Source organism: Eumetopias jubatus, unplaced genomic scaffold (genome assembly GCF_037043125.1).
Source record: "Eumetopias jubatus isolate StellerSeaLion01/CBP00866 unplaced genomic scaffold, mEumJub1_p1.0 scaffold_6, whole genome shotgun sequence".
Classification (NCBI taxonomy): Eukaryota; Metazoa; Chordata; class Mammalia; order Carnivora; family Otariidae; genus Eumetopias; species Eumetopias jubatus.
The window spans coordinates 36113095-36140168 of NW_028274812.1; the positions used below are offsets into that span (position 1 = coordinate 36113095).

At 35.2% G+C, this 27074-nt stretch overlaps 1 protein-coding gene across 3 annotated transcripts in view; it reads left to right on the forward strand.

Annotated features, from left to right (window-relative positions):
* Positions 1 to 4984: 4984 nt before the first annotated feature.
* The window catches only part of THEMIS (thymocyte selection associated), a 191282-nt gene continuing 169192 nt past the window's right edge, over positions 4985 to 27074 (forward strand). For all 3 annotated transcript variants that reach the window (XM_028117032.2, XM_028117033.2, XM_028117034.2), the window contains exon 1: positions 4985 to 5242. In XM_028117032.2, the coding sequence (XP_027972833.1) occupies positions 5152 to 5242 (91 nt within the window). In that variant the 5' untranslated portion in view covers positions 4985 to 5151. The remainder of the gene's footprint in view (positions 5243 to 27074) is intronic.

Sequence of the window (27074 nt, forward strand, 5' to 3'; positions counted from 1 at the left end):
GCATCAGAGAAATCCAAATGAAAACCTCAATGAGATACCACCTCACACCAGTCAGAATGGCTAAAATTAACAAGTCAGGAAACGACAGATGTTGGCGGGGATGCGGAGAAAGGGGAAACCTCCTACACTGTTGGTGGGAATGCAAGCTGGTGCAACCACTCTGGAAAACAGTATGGAGGTTCCTCAAACAGTTGAAAATAGAGCTACCATACAATCCAGCAATTGCACTACTGGGTATTTATCACAAAGATACAAATGTAGGGATCCGAAGGGGTACATGCACCCCAATGTTTATAGCAGCAATGTCCACAATAGCCAAACTGTGGAAAGAGCCAAGATGTCCATTGACAGATGAATGGATAAAGAAGATGTATATATACACAATGGAATATTATGCAGCCATCAAAAGGAATGAGATCTTGCCATTTGCAGTGATATGGATGGAACTGGAGGGTGTTATGCTGAGTGAAATAAGTCAATCAGAGAAAGACATGTATCATATGACCTCACTGATATGAGGAATTCTTAATCTCAGGAAACAAACTGAGGGTTGCTGGAGTGGGGGGGGTGGGAGGGATGGGGTAGCTGGGTGATAGACACTGGGGAGGGTATGTGCTATGGTGAGCGCTGTGAATTGTGCAAGACTGTTGAATCACAGATCTGTACCTCTGAACAAATAATGCAATATATGTTAAGAAAAAAAAAGGAAGATAGCAGGAGGGGAAGAATGAAGGGGAATAAATCGGAGGGGGAGATGGACCATGAGAGATGATGGACCCTGAAAAACAAACTGAGGGTTCTGGGCGGGGGATGGGTTAGCCTGGTGATGGGTATTAAAGAGGGCACGTTCTGCGTGGAGCACTGGGTGTTCTGCACAAACAATGAATCATGGAACACTACATCAAAAACTAATGATGTAATGTATGGTGATTAACATAACAATAAAAAAAAAAAAACAGTGTTGGCTGGTCCTGGAGGCGGGGGATGGCTGCGAGGATGGTTTTGAAGTTTGGGCCTGGAAGAGGTTGGAGGGTGGTCCGAGGCTGGAAGAAGGGGTAGCCTCGGATTTGTTCCCCCATCCCCCCACACTATTGTAGCCAGAGATGGACCCCCAGGAACCCCCATCACAGGGCTACACCCAGAATAGCATTGGAGAATCTTTAGCCATTATCTCTTGAAATACTGCTTCTCCCTCTATGCCGTCTCTCCTTTCATGTTACGTTGCAGTGTACACATAAGACCTTTTCACTATGGCTTAAATGTCTCTTCTATTCTTAATGTTGAATTCTTTTTATCTCTCTGTTAATAGAGAATATTTTCTTCTTTCCTGTATCCAGTTAAGAACCTCTCTTACTATATGTCCAGTTTGCAGTTAAATCCAACTATTGAATTCTTAATTTCAGTTATTGTTATTTTTCAATTCCAGAATTTCATTTGATACTTTTAATAGATGGCTGTTCTCTACTGAAATTCTCCTTCTTGTCTTCTAGTTTCCAACATGTTAATCAAAATTATTTTAAGTTGCATGCCTCATAACTCCATATCTGAGCTTTTTAAATCATTAAATTCTAGACATTGTGTTTAAAATATTATAGAAGTTCTGGTTGCTTTTCCCCAGTGGCAAGGTTGACTTTTGCTTTTGTCCTGCAGCTCAAATGGGTCAGATCACCAATCCAGTCAGGGGTTGAGCTAACTTTGATCTGGGCATCAGAATTTATAAGGCCTATTTATTGTCAACGCTTTCTTTTGGGGAGTAGCCTTCAGGGGCTCCAGCTGAAAACACAGGGTATTTCCCGGAGCTCCTTCCTCCCCTTTAGCAGGGCCTGTTTTCCCACCAATGAGACCACCAGAAAGTGCTGCTTGGTTTTGTCAGCTTTTTACTGATCACTTTCTAACCGGTGTCATACAATCAACCCTGTACTGGTTTTGAATGGGCAAAACCCTGAAGGGGGAAAAATGTTGCTGAACAACTCATTTCTCTGTTTCCCTGGGTGCCTTGCTAGGCCCAAATTCCAATTTTTATCTCCCTAGCTATGTGAAACTGCTAAAAATTCAGCTTGGCTTCAGTCCCCCTTAACCACCACATATGCTCTGCTTCTCAGGTCCTCTTTTGATGCCAATTATTAATCCACAAATGCCTTGAGAGGAAAAGAGATGTGGAAGGTTGGGTTCCCCTCATCGTGTTTCCCTGCTTTTCTGGTCTGGCCTCTTGAGTCCCGACTGCTCTGATAGCTCTCCTGTTCCCTAAAACAGTAGTGTCAAAAAACCACTCACTTTTCTAGTTGCCGTTGGTTGGAGAGTTGGTAAGATACAAGCTCATAGCCAGAAGCAGAAGTCCTTGAATATTTTTTATTTGCAAATTGATTAATAAATGCTCTTTATGCATTCAGAACATCAATTCTTAATTTGAAGTATGTGTTTTTTTATTTTCTATTTTGTTAAATCTTCTTTTTGATTTATAGACATATTTCCTATGTCTGTCATCAAATCTATTAGTCTTTTCCTTCCATTAATGCTTTAAAAAAATTCTTCCTTACTTTCCCCAGACATTTTTCTATTTTTTCCTTTGTTTTATTTTTATTTAAATCTAATTTTTAAATTTATCTAAACTTTAACTTTGGTGCATAGAATTTTAGGGAACTAACTTATTTAAAAATTATTTAACTATTTGTTGAATAAAACATTTTTCTCTACTGCTTTGGAATGTCACCTTTTTCATATAGGAAATCATTGTTTATACTCTGGTTTGTTTCTGAGCTCTCATTAATCTGATTACTATTGCACTTGTAATTTACTGTTTCAGTTGTTCAACTTTAGTCATCCATTTTACTACCTGGTGATTCACGTACCTTCTCAATACTTTTCATTTGTCAGTTTTGTCTTGGCTGTTCATGTCAAGAATTCCTTGCCTACAGTGTCAGAAGTGATTTCGATCTAAACTGGTAACAGTGGGGATACAGAGCAAGAACAGAATGAGTGATAGTGAATATAAGGCTTGAGGGATTTGGAGGCCAGAAATAGCCTCTCCCATGGTGTAGCCTTCTGGCTTGGGAAACTGGTAGAATGGTAGTGTCATTAACTAAGATTGGTAATATAAGAGAATCAAATTGTAATAGAAACCGAGGGTCATCTGTTGAAAGAACAGAAGCAGGGGTAGCATAGATAACTCTAAGATATTGGTGATGTTTCAAAAAGGCTTTATTGGTTAGTAGGATAGAAAGTTGGTTTGGGAAAATTAAAAAGCAAAAATAAAAATAAAAAAAGCAAGTGAAGTCTAGCTTGAATAGGTGTGAAATGAAATTGGTTGTGGCACCAGTTCTAAAAGATGTATGATTTTTAAGTCCACAGCAGCCTTTTTTATATGTTTTACAATGTGAGATATGCTATTAGGCTGTAAACAATATTTGCAGCCAATTGAAGAGCCTGAGCTTAGGAGTGCAGGAGGCAGACAGATCAAGTTTGGGAGATTTTTGGGACAAAATAGTTGCAAGTGAGGAAGTAGAAGCTACTAGTGAAAAACCATAAATTCTAGTTTTGTAAAGAAAGAAATGAAGCCAAGTAGATTACTGCAAATGTTAAATATGATTATAAAAGCTAAAAGAGTTTTGTAAGCTCTATATCAAAATAAGGCTGTGTTTTTATTGCTTGGTCATTTATGTCAAGGATATGGTGGAGCTGGGGTGAGCCCTGACCCCCTCTGTTTAGCTATACTCTCTGTAGCCTGAAGCTGTAACAGTTTCTCAACAGAGAGCCAAGAGTCCAATTTATAAGGAGAATGTGCAGCTTCTTAGCATCATTCACCTGTATCTATACTAACTAGTCTTCCTTTACTCATCCTTAAAGAGACTTAGAAAATTTTCTGTCAACTTGAGGGATGCCTGAGTGGCTCAGTTGGTTAAGTGTCTGCCTTCTGCTCAGGTCCTGACCCGCATGGGATCCTCATGGAGGCTCCTTGCTCAGCGGGGAGGAGCCTGCTTCTCCCTCTGCCTGGCGCTCCCCCTGCTTGTGCTCTCAATCTCTGACAAATAAATAAATTAAATCTTAAAAAAGAAAAGAAAAGAAAATATCAACTTGAGTTGTATATACTAGGTCTAAAACATTGTTTCAGGTACATACAAAGAATAGGGAGGGAGGAAATTTTTAAGAGATCTGTTTCAACAAGACTTCTCTTGCTTCCTTTGACTTTGGGCATTTCCCTCTCCCTAAAATTTGGACCACAGAATCAGAAATGCAGAATTTTAGCCTGGGAAGAAATTGTTTGATTCATCTGACTCCTACTTTTTTTTTTTCATTTAATAATTGAGCCAAATGAGGAACAGAGAAGATAAGGCTGAAGTCACCTATACATCAAAAGCAGAGTTAAACCCAGGAAACCCAGTTTCCTTACAACACATTTAGATACTTTCACTATACTGTAGTGATTAGAAAATTCATGTTAACTTATAGGATTAATTTACTGTATCACTTTGCATATTGTGCCACTCCCCCGCCCTCCTTTAAGATTCAGCAAAATTTTTAATGTGGAAGAATAAAAAGTGGTTTCGATCCTCTCTCTTTAGAGTATCAGATTTTCTCAAAAGAGCTGACACAGAGCACTTCTGTAACCAAATTTAATATGAAAGCACTGAGAGTATGCAAATAAGACACAAAGCCAAACTTTAGAAATGAGCTAAAGACATAAAGAATTAACAGGGTGCCATTTTTAAGATTAGACTCTAGTCCTGTATTCCTGTTCTTTTCTGTTTCAAAAAGCCGCAAGCAGCCCTAACTCCAAACAGTCTTGCCAGTGTTGTAGATGCACACCTGGACTGGCAGCAGACAGTGAGCTGCTTAACAACTCTCATATTTTTGGGGCATTGTCTGTTCAAACATGCTCATCCGCCTCCCCATCCTGTTCTGCTTCAGTGTCAGAAGGAAATGAAGCCACAATGAGAACAAAAAGAGCTGTCACACCTTTTGTCCCCTGCCTCCTCCTTCCCTCCTCACAGTCCTCCCCACATAGAGCTACTCCACCCTAGTGAGACTCTAGTGTGACATTCTTGCCTGCCTGAAGGAGGAATGACCAGCAGGGACAACAGCTGCAAACAAGTGACAGCCAGAAGGCAGGAGCTTTTATAAGTGCCTGGATTGCACAAGACCCAAGCCAGAGTAATGGCATTGTCGCTGGAAGAATTTGTTCACTCCCTTGACCTCAGGACCCTTCCCAGGGTCCTAGAAGTCCAGTCAGGCATCTATTTTGAAGGTAAGCACCCTCCTATCTCTTGGCTGGCTAGAAAGTGCTTATAAGGTATGCATTCTTGGGAATTGGAGGGGGAAATTTTAATAGAAAATATATGAGTCCCATTGAAAGAAAGGTAATCACAAAAGAGGGGAAAGTAATTAACTGACAAATGGTTACAATCCAAGAGTGCTAGAGAGAAGAAACTAGATAGGACTCCAGGGTAGGTAGGGAAAAGGAATTGTGTGAAGCTTTTTGAGGTTTTTTATAGGCCTTCAAACAATCCAACATGAATGGTGAATTATTTCTCTCTTTGAAATAGGTTATACTCCAGGAGTGAAAAGTTACTATCCATGTTTATGTTTCTAGAATATAAAAAATAAAATTTAGTGTTTTTTTTCTTTAAACAAAAACAACTATTAAAAACACAGTGTTTAGAAAGAAAAACTAACCCAACTCTTAAACACTTCGCAATGTTTACGCCAACGTTTCTCTCACTTATTCTGTAGTGGCCTAACTCCTCTAATTCCTTAAATAATGACATTCTTATTTGAAGGTATAGGAATTAATATCTACTAATCACAAGATAATTTTTAAGAATCTATGTTGAAAAGTCAGAGTTCAACTAAGATTCTTGAGCAATCTTAGTGTGTTTTGAGGCGACTTACTATGTTAATTCAGTAAAAGAATGTTAAAGCCTACAAAATAGACCCTAAAATCTTTAAGGAGTGAGTTTGAATACATGCAAGACAAAGAGTTATTTTCTAGGAAAAAACATATTTCTGGTCACAAGAGTGGTAGAATTAGATCCAGAAGAACTACTGAGAAATTAAGTTAAATAACTGTTGGTAGGCACATCTTTCCTGTTCAGAGACAAAATAATATTTTAGATATTATATTATGAAATAAAGGTTGACAAATGTCAGATCTAGTTCATACACACATACACTCACCTGCTGTCATCATCAGCTTAACATAGGGTTTTGTTTAATTCATTTGTAAATTGATTATCTGGAATCAGACTATATTTTTCCATGTATACCATATTATGAAATGCATCTTTGTTCCTAAGCCAGCCCCACATCATTTTTTTTGTTTCATGGTTTGTGCTTTTGAAGCTTTGCATAAGAAGTTACAAAGATATTTTTCTTTATTATTGTATATCAACTTTACAGTTTTATATTTCTCATTTAGTTTTTAATCCACTTGGAAGACACTTTGTGATGCAGTGTAGAGGGATCCAATTTTAGATTTTTCCATATAATAAACCTAATTTCCCAGTACCATTTACTAGGTAGTCATCCTTTCCCGATTGGTTTGTGTCGCTACTTTAAATCATAGTATGTGCTCACATCTGGATTAGTCTGTCTCTGAAATATTTCTTCTATTCCACTGGTCTATTTTTCAGTTGTGCCCAAATCACCCTATGTGTGTAACAATGGTTCCAGGCTAAGTGTTAAAATATATTTCATGGATAGACCAGTTCCTTGTTTTTACTCCTTTTTTCTAAGTTGACTTAGCCTTTCATAGGCCTTTTAATTATGTTTTCAAAGAAGTTAATTTGTTACTTAAGAAATCCTACTACGATTTGCATCAGATTGTATTGAGTTTATAGATTAACTTGAGAAAAATTGACATTTTTATGTTAAGTCTTACAAAAGAAGATAGCTTATCTCTCCATGTGTTCTGACCATCTTCATTCTTTAATACTTTACTACTGTGTTATACTTCAGTTAAGAGAAAAGAATGTTCAGTTTGATGAGTTTTCACAAAGTAAACACATTTATATAACCAACACTCAAGTCAAGAAATAGAAAATTGCAAATATTCTAAAAGCCCCAGTTTGTGCCTTTTCTCAATCATTATCCACCATCTTCCCCAAAGGTAACAATTATCCTGACTTTTGTCCATTTATGAGCTTTACATAAATAAAAAATTATAGTATGTATTCTTTTTTGGTTGGCATATATTTTCAACATTATCTTTGTAAAAATCAATCCATGATGTTCTATATAGCTTATTCATTTCAGTGTGTATTTCAATATTCTCTTGGTTAACTATACCACAATTTATTTATCCATTCTATTGCTAATGGGCATTTGGATTATTTCCAGTTTGGAGCTGTTACCAGTAACGTTGTCATGAACATTCTTGTATAAGTGTGTTCATATGTCTCTACATAGGTGTTCACATGTTTATGCATTTAGTTGGCTATATAAATAAGTGGAATTGCCATGTCATATGGTATGTGTATGTTCAGGCTTGATAGATAATGTAAAACAAGTTTTCAAAGTAGTTATACTAATTTGCATTCCCACCAGCAGTGTATGTATGGGAGTCCCAATTAATCCATATCTTTGGCAATACTTGATGTTATCAGTCTTCATAATTGCAGTTATTCTGGTAAGAGTATAATGGTAGCTCATGGTTTGAGTTTGCATCTCCCTGGTGACTAATGAGATTGGTCACCTTTTCATATGTTTCTTGACCTTTTGGAAATGTTGTTTTATTTTTTTAAGGATTTTGTTTTTTATGTAAGCTCCACAGTCAGTGTGGGGCTCAAACTCACAGATCCGAGATCAAGAGTTGCAAGCTCCACTTACTGAGCCATGTGCCCCCAGAAATGCTGTTTTATGAAGAGAGCATTCATGTTTCTTGCTCATTTCTTTATTGGATTTTACAACTTCTTATTATTGATACAAACACACACACACACACACACACACACACACGTATGTATATATGTATATATATATAGGGGGTCCTGACCTTCTTGTCAGTTACTTGTGTTGCAAATGTCCTCTCTTAGTCTATAGATTGACACTTCATTTTTTAAATGGCAGCTTTTGATGAATGGAAGTTTTTAATTTTAGTATTAGTATAGTCATTTTATAATTATTTTCCTTTTTGTGTGTTGTCAGAGATTTTCTTTACCTTAAGTTCATGAAGATATTGTCTTAGCATCTATTCCATTGCTTACTCCCTCCTTTAGATCTAGAATTGATTTTTTTTGTATATGATTTGAGGTTGAGATCAGTGTTTATTTTTTCTTTTATAGAGCCAATTGGTGTAGTGACTTTGATTGAAAAACTGCCTTTTTCCTACTGCCTTACTGTGCTACATGAGTCATAAGCAGTGTCCATACATGTGTGGTCTCTTTCCATAGCTTCTATTCTGTCCCATTCAACTAATTGCTATCCTTACATTAATTTCATGCTATCTTAATTAATGCAGGTTTGGAACAATACATAATTTATATTATATTATATATGATAATATGCTGCAAAAGCTGTGGTTCTCAAACTTGGATGCACATGAAACACCTGGAAAATATAAAAAATCTCGATGCTGGATCTCTCCTCAAAGATAAGGATTTAATTATATAAGAAATAAGGTATCCCCATCAGGTTTTGAAAGATATTCCTGATGATTATAATAGGCAGCCAAATTTGAGAATTATACTGTAGAGTAAGTTCTTCCAGTTTATTATTCTCCTTCAAGTTGGGCAGTTTGAATTTTCATATACATTTTAGAATTAACTCATAAACTTTCACAAAATCTTCTTGGCATTTTGCTTAGCGATGCCTTGGTTTAGAGAGAATTGGCATCATTTTAAATTATGTCTTCTGACCCATAAACCTGGTATAGCTATCTAGTTATATAGATCTCTTTTCATTTTCTAGCTTTTGTTTGTGGAGTTCTTGTACTTCCTTTTATTCTTAATTTGATTTTTTCATTCCATTTTAAATAATATCTTTTGAAACTTTCATTTTCTCTTTGTTATGTTTGTTGAATTCTAAAAATAATATCCTTAGATTATTTTGGATTTGTTATGTACACATTTATGTATTATATGAATATTGATGGATCTCATTTCTTCCTTCCAATTATTGTATTTTTTTTCCTCAGTTAAGGAACTGACTAGTGCTTCTACTGTAATACTGAATAGGAGTAATGATTAAAAAAACCCTCCCTATCTCATTCACAACCACAGAGAGATTTCAATAATTCATCTTGAAGTATGTTTTAAGTTAAATAAGTTTCTAGTTTTCTGATAATTTTTAAAAATCATGAATGTATGTTTAATTTAACACACATTCTTTCAGTGACTTTTGTGATGATTATATGTTTTTTATATTGATTGATTTTTAAAATGTTGAATAAGCCTTTTCCCTGTGGAATAAAACCAATCTGGTCCTATAACACTAAATTTGGTTTACTAATTTTTTTTCTTTTAGGATTTTTGTATCTCTTTTAGAGAATTAAATCAGCTTACAATGTTTATTTCTTGTAATATCTTAGCCATGTTTTTGTACTGAGTTATGTTGAACTTAATAGAATTTCTTGGATAGTCTTTTTCTAGTCTTCTAAAAATATGCAAATTTACTGTTTCTTCTCATTTAAATATTTAGGAGACTTCCAAATGAAGCGATTCTGAGCTGGGATTTCTAATATAGAGATCTTTTAATTATGACTTCAGATTTTTAAATAATAAGGTCTTCGTATCTATGAGCATAGTTTCTCTCATTAAAACAAAAACAAAAAACCCATCTAGATAAGGTATTAGAGTCCAATAAAATGTCTTCTAGACTAGTTCCTAGAATGCACACACATAAACATGTATATATGTATTGCTATATTGACTGATGATCATATTTCTTCTGTTTTCTCATTGACTTATCACTGACATAGAGGAATCAAGTAAATTATCAATAGTACCGATGAACTCTCTTATTAATTCTAATAGTTTATCTTTTTTATTTCATTGGTTTTCCTAAAACCCTGTAGATATTGATATCATTAGAAAGTATCAAGAGATACATCCCTTTCCTACTATGTTTTACAAAATTTTCTTCCCCCTTACCTTTATAGTGTAGTCCAGGGCCTCCAGTACTATAGAAGCAATAATGGAAATCCTTGTCTAATTCCTAATCATAAAGGAAATACATCAAAAATTCTTTCTTTAAGCATTAGGTTCTGAAATTGGTATTTAACCTTCACTAAATTAAGGAAGTTTTCATCTATTCCTTGCTTTCTAGGTGTTTTCATAATAAATAGATATTGAACTCAATGAATATTTTTTCTTCATTGATTAAGATAATAATGTACTTTGGTTCCTTTAGTCTGTTAATGTACATTACCTTTAAAGAATTTTTGAGTTGAGGGGCACTTGGGTGGCTCAGTCAGTTAAATGTCTGACTCTTGGTTTCCACTCAGGTCATGAGCTCAGGGTCCTGAAATCTAGCCCTGCATGGGGCTCCTTGCTCAGTAGGGAGTCGGCTTGAAGATTCTCTCTGCCCCCCTCCCACTTGCATGCCCACTCATGTGCACACAGACTCTCTCTCTCTAAAAAATAAAATAAATCTGGGGCACCTGGGTGGTGCAGTGAGTTAAGCATCTGCCTTTGGCTCAGGACATGATTTCAGGGTCCTAGGACCAAGTCCTGCATTGGGCTCCATGCTCAGCGGGGAGCCTGCTTCTCCCTCTCCCTCTGTCTGCTGCTCTGCCTGCTTATGCACGTGCTCTCTCTCTATCAAATAAATAAATGTAATCTAAAAAATAAATGAATAAAATTAATCTTAAAAAAAAGGATTTTTGGGATGCCTGGGTGAATCAGTTGGTTAAGCATCTGCCTTCCACTCAGCTCATGATCCCAGGGTCCTGGGATGGAGTCCTGCATGGGGCTCCTAGCTCAGCGGGGAGCCTGTTTCTCCCTTTGCCCCTCCCCCCTCACTCATTCTCTTTCTCTCTCTCTCTGACAAATAAATAAAATCTTTAAAAAAAAAGAATTTTTGAGTTGAAGAATCCTTTCATATTACATATACATTTTCAAAATACAATTGTAGAAGTCTGATATTTAAGATTTTTGCATTTAATCATATTTGAAATGAGCCAATAAATTCATCTGTTTTCAATTCAAGGCAACACTAGCTTCCTAAAATTAGCTAGAGAGATTTTTGTTGTTTTCTATTTTCTGGGTAATTAAAAAAAAAAAGCTTCTGAATTTTTCCTTATAATTTGTTAGAATTCTCCTATAAGAACTATTGACCGACCACAGAATTTTTTGGAGGACAATCTGAATTTGGTTTTGTTGTTATGTCCTCTTCTTTTGCTTCTTTCATAGATTTCTGACTTGATTTTCATTATTTTTCTTTCTTTTGTTTCTCTTTTTGCTCCCTTGCTTGTTCTCTAGTATCCTAGGTTGAATCAGTAGTCATTTTAAAGACATTTTTGATTCTCTTGATTATAGTGTAAAACTAATTTTTCCTCTAAGTATTTCTTTGTTTCTTGTGAATTTTGTCAGGTAGTATTTTCTCTATTATGCAGTTCACAGTTTATTTCTTTTAATCCAATGACTATTTTATTTATTTACTGATAATATGGGATTTCTTTTTTTTTAATTAATTAATTACTTTTTTTACGTAGTGTTCCATGAGTCATTGTTTGCATATAACACCCAGTGCTCCATGCAGAACGTGCCCTCCTTAATACCCATCACCGGGCTAGCCCATCCCCCCACCCATCTCCCCTCTAAAACCCTCAGTTTGTTTCTCAGAGTCCATAGTCTCTCATGGTTTGTCTCCCCCTCCAATTCACCCCCCCTTCATTAGCACTCACCATAGCACATACCGTCCCCAAAATCTATCACCCAGCCGCCCCATCCCTCCCACCCCCACCACTCCAGCAACCCTCAGTTTGTTTCCTGAGATTAAGAATTCCTCATATCAGTGAGATCATATGATACTTGTCTTTCTCTGATTGACTTATTTCGGTTAGCATAATACCCTCTAGTTCCATCCATGTTGTCGCAAATGCCAAGATTTCGGGGTTTTTTTGATGGCTGCGTAATGTTCCATTGTTAATATGGGATTTCTTTAGCTATTTAGCTATTCTTAGCTTTTCTTTTGATTGTAATTAATAATTTTGTTGTATGTTGTTAGAAAACAATAGTCTGCATTATATTGTTTCTTTGAAATTGATTAAGGCTTCCATTACTTTATGGTATGAAGCATATCCTATTTTGGAAGTATTTCACATGTGTTCAAAGAAAGCATATGTTTTGTTGTTTGGTATAACATTTCTCTGTATATACCAAGTAGCTTGAGTTTTTAATTGTTTTATTTGGATCTTGCTCTCACTGCGTATTTTTCATCTGCTTTATCTGTCATTTTCTGAAAGGATTATATAAAAGAAATCCTTCAACAGTTCATTTATCTAGTTCATTCCTCATTTCTGTCTTTTATTTTTGAGGTTGAGTTGTTGCATGTGCTTATGTTAATGAGGGTTAATCTTCTTACTCTTATTTTTATCATCCTTTTTCCTATATGATTTTTTTATTACGTTCTATTTTGTTAGATAATAATAATCTCCAGTTTTCTTTTGGAATATCTACTTTCAATATTTTGGGGTCTCTTGTTTTTAGTGCAGGGAAACATATTCTTTATCTTCTTTTTGCTTCTTCTAATAGTGTAGAAAGTGGAACCAGGTTTTGCCCATCCCGTGGTTATGACTCCATGACAGGAGATTTTGGGGGAAGGGAGGTTTGAGGGAACTTGAGAAAGGCTGACATGAAGTTCTGTAGTAGTGGTTTCAATGCTCCCAACTTAACCACAGTAATAATAGGCAGGATAATACTCTAATAACATGCTGCTCATATTAAATTACCCTATTGATATGAAGCATAAAACTGGGTTAAAAATTCAAGACTCTGCCTGCTAGCTATCACAAATGAAAGATGATTTCACAGTCAACTTAAAATGTTCGACATTTGCTTTGTCCCTCTCTCAAGAAAAATAGGCTTCGTCATAACCCTGAAGATTGATATGAAGATTAATTAAACGATTTTATGTAAAATATTTAGCAAAATGACTGGCCCATAGATATCTTACAGGAAATCTTAACTATTATTATGATTACCATAATGGTGGTATAGAATGAGGAAAACTGATCAGCAATTTCTAAAAAGTAAAATAAAACTAGTTTGAATTCTACTGCTGTTACATGTACCAACATAAATTAAATATGGAGAAAAAACATTAAAAGTTAAAACATTAACAAAAAAACACTCAGAAAAACCATAAAAGAATATATTAAACTAGGGATTTTAAAAAATGAAAAATTGAACTTGTGAAATAGAAAAATTCCTTAATAAAAAATACATAAATGTGTATAAAAATCATTAAATAATAATAAACAATAATGAATAAAAATTTTAAAATGGAAAAATATGTAAAAGGCAATTCACATGCCAGAAATTATAAAATTTTTTCAAATTTATTAACCATAAAATGCAAATAAATAATAAATCATTCTTAATCACCTCTTAGATCACAGGTATTAAAAAGATTCACAAAACTTGTACGCAAGAATGTACAGAAATGAGAGGAGGCATGATCAGTGGGTATGTAAACCATTACAGACTTTCTAGGAATCAATTGAGCAATATGTGTCAACATATAATGTGTTTAAACATCTGACCTCTAGAAATTAACTTAAAATATAATTACAAATAGCAAGAATAATGATTTACTACAATGATCATAGCAGCATGTTTTACAGAGAAGCATCAAGTGAGCCTCAGCATGGAATAGCGTATATAAATTACAATAATATTGATCAGGCATTGTTCAACAAGCTAGAATTACAGTGGGGGAAAAACACAAAGCCCCTATCCTATTGGAGCCTATAGTACAATGAATAGGACAAATGACCAACAAATGATCGATTTAAAATATTTACAAGTGCCATGAAAAACTAAGTAGATAGAAAGTAAACTGAGGCAGACAGAAGGGATGAGTTTTTGATAGGATGATTAAGGCAGGTATCTCTGATGAGATGAAATTTGAGTAGGGGCCAGAATAAACTGAAGAAATAAGCCCTTGAGCATATCTGGAAGAACATTCCCGCAGAGGACAGAGCAAGAGCAAACCACATAATGGCTTTCTTCCTCTAATTGGGCAACTCAGAGAAAGCCAGTGAGAAAGAAGCAGAGCAGCTGAGGGGAGGATGACGTGAGATGAGGCTGAGGACGTGAGGAGACACAGATTTTGCAGGCCTTGAAGGCTCTAGCTATACATAATATACTGCTGGGTGGGGAAGCCACTCTAAAGAACTGATTTAGGAGCAGAGGCCTGAGTGATGAGAAGCAACTAGCCAAGAAAAGATCTAGAAGATGAGTGTTCCAGACAGACTGAAAAGCTAGTATAAACATCGGGAGACCAAAAAGAGCTTAGTCTGAGGAGGAGAAAAATACTCCTGTCACCTCGAACATATAGAAGAACCTCATAAGAGAAGATAGATGTTTGTGCCTTTGACAGAGTGGCTGTGGAGACCAGGGGAAGAGAGCTTCAGTGGAGATTGGAAAAGTTCTGTAATGGTCATGTGACATGTAAAAATCTGGTTATCCACGTAGAAATTTCAAGTAGACAACTGAAAAGCCAGTTTTGGCCACAGAGTGAGCTCATGGCTGGAACGCCCCATCTGTGACTTCAATGATCAGGACTTTATTGATCACAAACTTCACCAGTTAAAAAAAATGAGCATGTACCCTTATTATATGTATTTCTTTATTGATATTTATGGTCATTCTAAAACATACACAGTAATACAAATTTTAAGAGAATAAAGATAAAATTAATAGTATGTACTATATATAATATATACTTAGAGCAGATTTTCATTAGTGTTGGTGGCTATCAATCTACATGTGAAATGATCTTATTAATCTGATTTTGGTAGTTTCTTTAGATAGCAATTGTATGCAGCTGATGACAAGTTTGTACTAGGAATAGATGTGTCACTGGGCCATTTTCTTCTTGATAGGCTCTGTAGTCTTCAGTTCTCAAGTGTCTTTGTGAGCATCTTGCAAAGTTATTGTCTATTTTGTGAGAGTTAGTGTAGTTAAAATTAGATTATAACAATTCTTAAATCAACTTAACTTGATGCATATAAAATCCATTATATGGAAGTATTGTAAGTAAATGAATGATTAGGACAATTATTTTTTTAAATTTTAGTTCCGGTATAGTTAACATACAACGTTAGTTTCAGGTGTACAATACAATGATTCAACAGTTTCATATATTACTCAGGGCCCATCAAGATAAGTGTACTCTTAAACCCCATCACCTATTTCACCCATCCCTCCACCCACCTCCCATCTGATAACCATCAGTTTGTTCTCTAGAGTTAAAGAGTCTGCTTTTGGGTTTGTCTCTCTCTTTTTTCCCCCCTTTGTTCATTTGTTTCTTAAATTCCACATATGAGTAAAATCATATGGTATCTGTCTTTCTCTGACTGACTTACTTTACTGTCTAGATCCATCCATGTTGTTGCAAATGGCAAGATTTCATCCCTGAAACCTGAATAGTATTCCATTGTACATATACCACATCTTCTTTATACCACATTTACCTATTGATGGACACTTGGGCTGCTTCCATATCTTGGTCATTGTAAATAATGCTGCCATAAACATAGGGGTGCATATATAACTGTTCGAATTAGTGTTTTTGTATTCTTTGGATACAATTGCACCCAGCAGTGCAATTACTGGATCATAAGGTAGTTATATTTTTAACATTTTGATGAACTTCCATACTGTTTTCCACAGTGGCTGTACCAGTTTGCTTTCCCACCAGCAGTACACAATGATTCCTTTTTCTTGATTAGGACAGTTCTTTTAACTCTTATTTTTTGGAATTCCCAATCTTACTTAGTATAATGTAGATTATATGTGTCATGTGACCATTTGATGTAGGAATAAACTAGGATTTTTTTAATAGTAAATATTAGTAAAGTTTAAAATTAAATGTTAGAGGGGTGTCTGCCTGGCTCAGTCAGAAAAGCATACAGCTCTTGATCTCAGGTTTGTGAATTCAAGCCCCACAATGGGTATAGAGACTACTTAAATAAAACTTAAAAAAAATAAAGTTAAATATTGGAAAACACTTATATTAACTACAGTACAGCTTAATTTTCTTATTTGTTTTATGTAGAAATGAACATGAATTGAAGTTCATATTTTCTTCTCTTAACGCACATCTTTAATACTCTGTGGAGTATGTAGCCTACTTTAGAGATCTGTGTTAGGAGATAACATAATTGCCATCACAAATCCCAGATTAAAGAGCACTGGGTAAACTAGTTCCTGAATAATTATAATTATAGATTACCTGACTTGTGTCATCCTATCATGTTCAATTCTTTGAAAGAATAGTTTATCCCCAATGGAATAGTTTAATCACCATTTATATTCTTTTTATTGAAGAATAAAAAAAATTGGTGTTCATTTATTCCAGTTTCCCCTTTGGAGTACATTATAGGATTGCCACAGGCCTTGCATTGGCCCGTGGAATGAGAGCAGAAGTAATGTGTATCATTGGAAGGAGATGCCTTACAAACCAGTTCATAATTTTACATATTTCATTGTGGTAGACCATGTCAAAATGGAGCCTTTGACATTTTGGGTCCCTAAATGAGTACAATTATTAGATAGCTCACCCTCATCCACCTGTCGTGGACAGGTAGTGGAATAAGATATATACCTTTATTGTTTAAATCTCTTAAGACTTTGAGATTATTTGTTATATGAGCATAAACTTAGCTTTCCTGATTGATAAAGGTTATATTTATTATGATTGGAACTGTACTTATTATCAATTAAAAAAATTAGACATCAGACATACACTGGAGAGAGTCCTGTAATGCCAGGAAAGTTACTTGGTAATAATGCTACTGCATGTTCATGAGAAAGTGAGTTCACCACTCTGTGGTCAGGAAACATTATCTGTTACTTCTTTAACTACTCTCCATGTTGCTAACATTACCGTTTATCACTATTTGCTTCATGTATGTAACCATTTTGACTTAAAAATTTGGCAAAAAAGAAAGTTTGTTTGAATTATGATCATGTTCAGTGAACTGGATATTGAGACAATTTCTTTTTCTGCTTTATAGAAATAGTGCATGCACATGACTGGCAAATTGGAAAATGCAGAAACACAAAATTATCAATAACTTCATCAAACAGAGAAATACTATTAAAATTTTGATGTATTCCCTTCTAACTTTTATGAAATTCTGAGTTAACTTTTAAAAAGAGAAAAATTGATGCCAAAATCCCTTTCCCCGTGTTCTGTTTTTTCCCCCCACAAGCTTCTTGGTTCAAGCCACCATAATTTATTGCCAGAATTATCAAAATATACACTGAATCGGTCTCCCTGCTTCTATTCGTTCATACCTAAAATTTATTCTCAACATAGCATCCAGAGTCACACTTTGAAATTGTACATCTGATTATGCCACTCCTGTTAAAAAGCCTCCAGTGGCTCTCCATTTGTTTTAAAATAAAAACTATTACAATGGGTAATAAGGCCCTATATTTTTTTCTCCTGGCTCCCATTAATTATATGAATTCCTTGTTTACCAGTATTCTAGCCATGCCTGCCTCTTCACTGTTCCTCAAACTTGGGGATGTGCCCCTGACTTAAAGCTTTGCTCATGCTCTTCTCTTGGCCTGGCAAGTTCTTCTACCGAGATGTCACGTTGACTAACTCCTTTATCTGTGAGGCTTACCCTGACCACTCTATTTGATACTGCAAATTTTCCACCTTCCTTCCCTATATTCCCTAGCCTTATTATGTTCTTCATTTTGTTTGTAGCAAAACATCTATCTCTTTCTTACATACTATGTAAATTATTTGTTGTTTATTTTTCCATCTTGTCCTACAAGATTTTTCTTATAGTTTAATTGAGGTAAAATTTTCTAAACTATAAAATTCACCCACTGTAAGTGTACAATTAAATTATTTTTAGTAAAATTTATAGAGTTGTGCAACCACCACTGATTGTAGACCACTTCCATCTCCTCAAAGAAGTCTCCTGGACTCTTTGCCAATAATGGTCGCTTCCAGCCCCAGGCAACCACTCATCTGCTTTCTGTCTATAAATTTGCTTTTCCTTGACATTTCATATAAAATATATACTTTTTTGCCTCTAGCTCTTTTTACTTAGCGTAATGTTTTTGAGGTTCATCCATGTTGTAGCATGTATAGGTATTTTGTTCCTTGTTACTGCTAAATAGTGTTTTATTGTATGGATATACCACCTTTGTTTATCCAACACCCAGTTAAAGGACACTTGTATTATTCCCTTTTGGAGATACTATAAATAATGTATCATTTTACATTTCCATTTATAATATATTAGGATTTCAGTTTCTCCAAAATCTCACCAAAACTTGGTATTGTCTATCTTTTATGTTTTGCCCAATAGTATCTCATTGTAGTTTTAATTTGAATTTTCTTATGACAAATGGTGTTGAACATCTTTTTCCTGTACTTAATAGCAAGTTGTGCTTTTTAAATGAAATATCTCTTCAAATTGTTTGCCCATCTTTAATTGTTTGTCTTCTTGTTATTGAGTTATTTCTGCATACAAAATTATTATTTTTTATATAAAGATGTGTATAAAAATTATTTCTGTATTCTGGAGATACAGTTGCAAATATTTTCTTCCCTTCTGTGGATTGCCTTCTCATTTTCTTAATGTTATCTTTTGAAACAAAAAAATTTTAAATTTTGATGAAGTCTAATTTATCAATTTTTTTTCTTTAGGGCTCATGCTTTTATTCTCATGTTACTAACCCAAGATCACAAAAGCTTCTTCCTATGCTTTGTGTTGGGGGTGCTCCCCAGATGACTTCTAGTTTTGATGATTTTTTTAGAAATACAGAACTCAGTAAAGCTGTCACACTCAGAGTTATGGTATATTGCAGGAAAGGGATACAGATTAAAGTCAGCAAAGGAAAAAAGTATAATATAGGGCAGAGTTCATGAGAAAACAGGCACAAGCTGCCAGCTGTCCTCTCCTAGTGGAGATATATGGAGAACGCTTAATTCTCTTAGCACTAATGTGTCACAACACAAAGTATTTCCAATTTAGGGAAGTTAATCTGTGCCTTCATGTCCAGGGTTTTTATTGGAGCAGTCACATAGGTGTGGAGTATTTGTATAACACACCCTAGCTCCTGAGTGTCCAGCCTTTCCAGAGGTCAAGTGATAGTGTCATCCAGGATCCATGTGAATAAAAACAGGCAGTCACCATAAATCACGTTGTTATCATACACTATCTGGTGTAGTCCAAGAAGCCAGATATACAGAAATATTGTTTTCTGGCAGGATATTCCAAGGACTTAGATTTTATCTCTTAGAAGCCTGTCAAAGGGCTAGTCCTTTCTTTGGAATGTGCAGGGTTTGAGCATTTCAATCCTTTACTGCATAGCTTTCTTTTAGAAAAGGTTTATCTCTTATCTTTACATCTAAAATCCAGTTGAGTTAGCCAGAATTTTCTAAAGACTTAAATTCAAGTAATGGAGGAACAAACCAAATTTCTCCACAGGAACAACTCAGGTAGAAAAGGCTTTCTGTAGTTGAGAGAGGTGAGGGAGTTATTTAAACAGATATCTGGGTGAATGACCCTATAAGCTGAGGGAACATCTTCAGCAGGGACGTATTGGCATATTTCATAAAAAGTGAGAAACCAGTGAGACTGGAAGGAAGGGGAGAGTAATCGGAAATTATATCAGAGGAGAAATTGTGGAGAACCATATAAGGGCCTTTTGGACATTGCAATTTACTCTTGAAAGAATTGGGAACATAGAGGGGTGCCTGGGTGGCTCAGTTGGTTAAGCAGCTGCCTTTGGCCTAGGTCATCATCCCAGGTCCTGGGATCGAGCCCCGCTTCTCCCTCTCCCTGCCGCTCCCCCTTCTTGTGCTCTCTCTCTCTGTTAAATAAGTAAATAAAATCTTAAAAAAAAAAAAAAAGAATTGGGAACACGGAGAAACCAATCTAAATTAGCAAAAACAACTAAAACAATGCTAGAATTCTCCTCTTCACAATGAATTTAGACACCATCACTCTTTGTTTTTCACTTTTTATCGAGAAGGACAATGTTGATGATACCACACGTTTGCAGAAGTCAGAGCATAGTTTTGCTTCAATGAGTCCATAAATATAATGCTCAAAAGTGTTTGTTATAGCAAATTTTAAATACTGTGAAGATGTTTCTCCCCTTTTGGGTGGTAAAAATTTTAAGTACCATATTTTGAATGTATTAAGTATTTTATTTCTTTCTCCCTCCAAAATGTGTTGAAATCATGGAAATTATTTTGAAGATTACATATCTATCTCTCTTCATTTCTTCCTTCTGTACTTTCTTCCTTCTATAAATGACTAAAGTATGGTTTTTGTCCTTAAGAACTCCATAGGTCAGTAAAAGGAGATTGATTTTTTTAAAATCAGTATTTTCATCAGTATTTTGCATTTTACAATGCAAAAGTTGCTCTACTAGACAAGAACTGTTTTGAGAACACTGGGGAGAACACAACTTACCACCCAAGAAGTCAGAGAACGCTTGACAAGAGGTGGTGGTATTTTTTGCTGGGCCCTGCAGCCTATACGAAAGATGAACAGATAAATAGGTTCTCAGAATGAGAGAAAAGTGCTTAGAATGTTATACAAGTTTGAACATTCAAGATATGGTCCAAGAATAGTTCAGGGAATAGTAAGTAATCAGGTAATTTGTGGACATATTTTGAATGGCTTCTGAACTATAAAAGGGTATTTGAATTTATTCTGTAATCAATAGGAAACTATAAAAAAGATATTACTTTGTAGTGTGTTTTTCTGTTTGCAAAAAAATCAGAAAGGCAAGAAAAATCTCACATCCATGATAGTTTGTCCAGATGTGAGACAAACACCGGAAGTTAAAAGCAGATACAGATATAGGGACTAGACAGAATCCATGGTCTTTTTGGGTAGAATCTTCTGAACTTGAAAATATATGAGAAGCAGTGAGCAAGAAGGAGGAGTTGGTGACAGACCTGAGGCTCCTGGACTAAGTAAATGTGGTAGATGATTAAAAAATATTTAAAGAATTATTACAAGAGCAACAGTGGTTTTGGAGACGGAGGCATGATTCAGTTATAGTCCAATGAGTTTAAAGCTCCTACAGAGGATTCAGGTACAAATGAGCATTTGACCATTAAAAAGTATGTCTGACTTAAAAGGAGTAGTAGACTTGTCAGGTTTATAATTACAAATTTTAAGTGGATGAAAGAAGACTTGTTTTTTCAGGGATTATCCTATAATCCATGTGTCAGGTCCAGAGAAATATGTGGGTCTCAATGAACACCAAGGAGGTATGGACAGAGAAGGAGCCTGTCAAGCCAAACAACAAAAAAATCCCCCCAAACCCTCAAATCCTCTTTGTTGGTGGAGAGGCGGGAAAAAGTAGGGTAGTTCATTGATGAAAAGAAATGATAGAATACTAGATGAAGAGAATGTCAGGGATAAGTGTTTGCTTTCAGCACATGGTTTATGGTAGGTTATTAATTATAACTGTAGCCCTATATACTGAAGATTTATGGGCCAAGCAGTGTGCTATGCCCTTTGTATATAGATTTGGGTGAGTAACCATATATAAATATATTTTATATAGGTGTATGTCTATATATAAGTATATCTAAATATATCTAACACAACATAGATAAATAAATGAAACTAGGGGTGCCTCAGTGACTCAGTCATTAAGCATCTGCCTTCGGCTCAGGTCATAATCCTAGGGTCCTGGGATCAAGCCCCGCATAGGGCTCCCTGCTCGGCAGGAGGCCTGCTTCTCCCTCTCCACTCCCCCTGCTTGTGTTCCCTCTCTCGCTGTGTCTCTCTCTGTCAAATAAATAAATAAATAAATAATAAATAAATAAATAAATAAATAAATAGATGAAACTTTATATATGCTCATCTGTACACAAATTTAGTGTTCATATGTATAAATGTACATATATAATCCTATTTAAATTTTTTAATTCATATTTATAAAAACATTTAATCCTTGGAGGTATCTTGTGAGATCATTATTATTTCCGTTTTCAAGACCACCTTTTTGCCGTATCACCTACCTCTGGCCCAAGGATAAAACTTAAGAGTTTTTTCTTGCTCTGCCCACCACCTGAAGAGTTTCTGAAATTTTGTAGTGAATCCTATCATTATAGACCATTCGTGTTTGTAATAACTTATTACTGATTAATGACTGTGATTGTAATTTGATAAGTATGACATTAAATAATTAACTCTAAAAATGGTTGACTAAGTACACTGAATAATGATACTTAGTGAATTGTGCATTATATGAACATGACTTTTATGGATTTGATGCATATATGAGTTCATATGGCAAAAATTTACACCTGTTTTAATGCCAACATAATTATTTTATGGCTAATTGAAACTAATTTTCTTCAGGCTTACTCAGCTGATGACATGGTAGTAAAATCAAGGCAAATTTGAAAATTATAGCATTGTCTTCAACTTGCATTTATTCATATTTCATGAGCTTTAAGTATTCAGACAAGAAAAACCTTTTTTTCTCTTTTTAATATGTATTCACAACATTGATAGTGGTTCATGTGGACTTAGGAGGAATGAAATTATGTAAAAATCTAATGAAATATGGTCTGCTACATTTTTTAAAAAGAATTTTAGCAAAGTGAAAACAATACCAGTATTTATCTACATAAACGTATACTTACGTATATATTTATTTATATATTTTGAAAAGATTTATTTATTTATTTTAGAGAGAGAGAGCATGTGCACATGAGAGCATGGGGAGGGGCTGGGGGAAAGGGAGAGTGAAAGAATCTCAAGCAAACTCCCTGCTGACCAGGAGCCCGACGTGGGGCTTGATCTCATGATCTCATGACCCCAAGACCATGACCTGAGCTGAAACCAAGAGTTGACACTTAACCATCTGAGCCACCCAGGTGCCCCAGTATATTTATAATTATTTATTAAAGACAATAATTATTTATTTATTACTGAAGTAGAATTTTTCTGCATGTTTGTAACATGTTTTGTTGAGCTTCACAGTTATGAAACTGCTTTGAGATTTAGGACAGCCTAAGTTCACAGATACTGAAAATTGAAAACTTTATATCTGAGCTTTTTTATTTTAAGATACTATTTATTTATCTGAGAGAGAGACAGACAGCAGGGAAGAGAGGGAGAAGCAGACAGCCCACTGAGCAGAGAGCCCTGGGATCCTGACTTGAGCTGAAGGAAAATGCTTAACCAACCGAGCCATCCAGGCACCCCTATTATCTGAGCTTTAAAATGAAGTAAAGCTTGTTATATCTCCAAATTTAAAATTGATAATGGTTTATTAAATAAATAGAAATTTGCTCTGTTCCTGCCAGTGGCATATGGTTGGACACTAAAATGACTATCAGAATAGAATTCAGAAAACTTTACTCAGTTTCATTTAAACATATATATTGAAATTATATTTGATAATATGCAAAAATTACATTTGTAGCTACATTCTTTTAGGGTATAATATTGTTTGAAATTATGTTGAATTTTTTTTCTATGAAAACTTTGGAACCATGTTTTGTTATCTCAGACTTGACACTTAAGTTACTGTATAATTTGGTCCCTAGAATGCCTTTAGGCCATACACTGTGGATCAATGAGAAGTTACCCTTTCAGTGTAAATTAAATATTACATTTACAAAAATAAGTATCAAAATATTTGAAGTTTAAAAATGTAAAAGAATTTTTAAAAGTTCAGTGCTTTTTTGTTTGTATGCTTGAATGGAATACTTTCTCCCTAAGATTTAGCTCAAACAGGACTTATTTTAGGAAAAAGTCCTAAAATAGGTACATGAACAACAAACAAAAGCAGCTCAGAAAAGAATAATTTCAGTTGTATTATATACAAAAGCTGTAGAGCAAAATAACTGCCGGAAAATATTTTGTGTTGTTTACTTAAGTGGAGATGTTCCAAAGTGTGGACTTTTTTGTGCAGTGGAGTACATTATTCACACCTGTAGTGGAGTGTTCACACTTAAACATTTCTAACCTATTTATTGTTAAGTACTGACCTTGACTATGGAATACGAAGTTAAAAAATAGAATGCTGGCATATGTTTTACATATAATCATATAAATATAGGTTATTCATATGCTTACTTCATTTTGTAAGTATAAAGAAATAACTGAGCAAAAATCAGCCATTTCTTTTTTTTTAAAGATTTCTTATTTATTTATTTTTGAGAGAGAGAGAATGAGAGAGAGAGAAAGCACATGGGGGGAAGGGTCAGAGGGAGAAGCAGACTCCCTGCCGAGCAGGGAGCCTGATGCGGGACTCGATCCAGGGACTCGATCCAGGGACTCCACGATCATGACCTGAGCCGAAAGCAGTCGCTTAACCAACTGAGCCACCCAGGCACCCAGTCATTTCTTTATATAAAAATCAGTTAAGTAAAAATTGTATTGTCTGCTAGATTTTCAAATGCCGTGAAATGGGCATTTTGGTTTGGGATATTAATTATCTAAATTTATTTTAATAGGTACAAGTTACTGGTCAATTATTTCACATTGAACAAGATTTACAAAAGGAAAAGAATATCGAACTTTTGCCTTAAGTGTGGTAGTTTATGTTTTTGTATATTATGATACCAATTAATTTTTTTTAGGCACTGCTAAATGACTAGTAAGTATTGAGAATGAAAGAGAAAATAACCTCAAGTAATGTGTAAAAAACACCTGAAAAATTATTTTTAGAAATGACTTTGATGCAATATCCAAATTCTTGAATTTAATAACTTTACGTTTTAATTGGGAACTCTACTTTGTTTACTCCTAATAAATATTTGGAATCACTGCACTTTTTTAAAACTAAGATTTTAGCAAAATCCATGAGATGAAATTTACTTAAATGAGAAACATATCTTTTTTTCATGAAATAATGCTTTTTAAATGGTAATGAAGTCATTATTTAGCAAGATTTTGTTATTTTAAAGAAAACTAACTTATTGGAAAATGGAGCAAGTTTTCTACCAATCTGTGTAATGAAATTGGCTATCCAGTGTTCTGATTCTTATAAACAGTTATTAGTTTAAAGAGTTTTACTCTAGGTTAGAAGTGTTGGTTTTAGTGATTCAGCATTTGTGTCAGTTAGGAAAAGAACACCTGACCCATAAACAATGTATGAAGTCTAACCACAAAATCAAGTACTTTTTTTTTTTTACTTCTCAGTTGACATCAGGAAAAGCTTAAAACATACATAAACAATTTTTTCCAGAACTGAAATGAAATTATGTGAGTTTTGAATTAACTGTTCATTGCCAGAAACCAGTCTGCTTTTGAACATTAATAGCATAGTAATTTAAACATATTTCTACTTAAATATAGTATATATATTTATTACAGAAGTTAAAAAAATCTGCAAAGATTTAGCATGTTAAAAGAATTTATAGATTCTTGCAAATAATGGAAATTTGAACTTGTCTTGGGTCAGCCTGTTTCTGACCCACCCTTATTCTCCCCATTCTCTCTCCCTTCCATTCCCCTTTGTACGTGAGTCAAATGAGATTGGATGTATTTACAGATGCTCTTTGACAGTAAAGTACTGTATTGTATAATATATGTATTAGGTGTCATCTCCATCATTAGTCTCTTAATTATTTGTCCTTTCTTTGAATGAAAAACTTGATGGCCCTGGGTTTTATTTTATACGCACCCCCTAGCCCCCACCTCATGTTTTACTACAGTACATAATGGGTACTCAAGGTACATTACTGTCAAAGAGCATCTGTAAATGTATCCAATATATATATTCCAGATCAACTATACAGGCATTGCGTTCTTCAAAAAATCAGGAGAACCAGGTGGCTGTGACCCTAGTGATTGGATTAAACCCGGCCAGGGGTTGGGGCAGGAGTGGGCTCAGGGGTCGTAGATTAGGGCCTCCTGAGGAGGGTTAATGCAGGTGTACCACCGTGGCCCCGTGGAGAAAATCTGAAACAGAGGACCGGCCTCTGGGGAGGGCAGATCGTAAATCCTGGAAGACCAGCTCAGCGAGACACGTCAGGTCGGAAACGGAGCACAGCACCGAGCGGGGTAGCTCCAGCTCCTTGAAATACCCGCGGTAGGCTGTGCGGCGGCCGTGATACGGATGAGGGGCCCCCGCCTTTGCCGCCCCGCTCCCGCCTCCGGGGCCTCTTGAGGTGCAGCAAGCAGAGCCGCTACAGCGGACTGGAGCAGCTTACTCACCCTCCTTCCTTAACAACCCTAAGGATCCGTTTTCTTTTTTTTCCCCTACACCCTGCCCCCAAATAATGTGTCTGTTTTTTTAAAAAGTAATTTTCTACATTTCTAGTAAATCTACTCCTTTTAGAATGAGACAGCATTCCAGAGCAACGAAACTAACCTTGTTTTATAGAGGCAGAGACCTATCCAACGTTATGTTTTTGTGCAATTATTCCATGTCATGACATGCTCTATTGTAACATATGCTCAACAGGTTTTGTGATCACTCCTGGATTGATATACTTTTTGTCAACTATTAGACCATCTGAACTTTCAGATAATATGCCCAAGGGAAGTTTCCTTTTTCAGTATAGAAATAACATTATCTTGAAGTAGACTTTTTTAAGTCGACATTTAATAAACTACTTGTTATTATAACACATGCTTTAAAACTTAAGTGAGTGATCGAAGTAACCACTAAAGAGAGAAGTAAGAATGGAAATTTTAATTTCTGCTACTAAGAACATTTTCTTCTTACTTGGAATACTAAGCCATTCACTTGCAAATTCTCATTAAAAATTTGACAGTGAAATTAGCTACTGATAGATGCCATTCATCTAACAAGTGACCTGTGGCATTGTATTTTTACTGTTGGGGTTCATGCTAGTTGCTTTTCTCATTTATATTCCTTTGAATAAAAAAAGGAGAATTATTAAGAAAACATCATGCTTTAAAAAAAACACAGGCTCACTGCTCAGTAAAA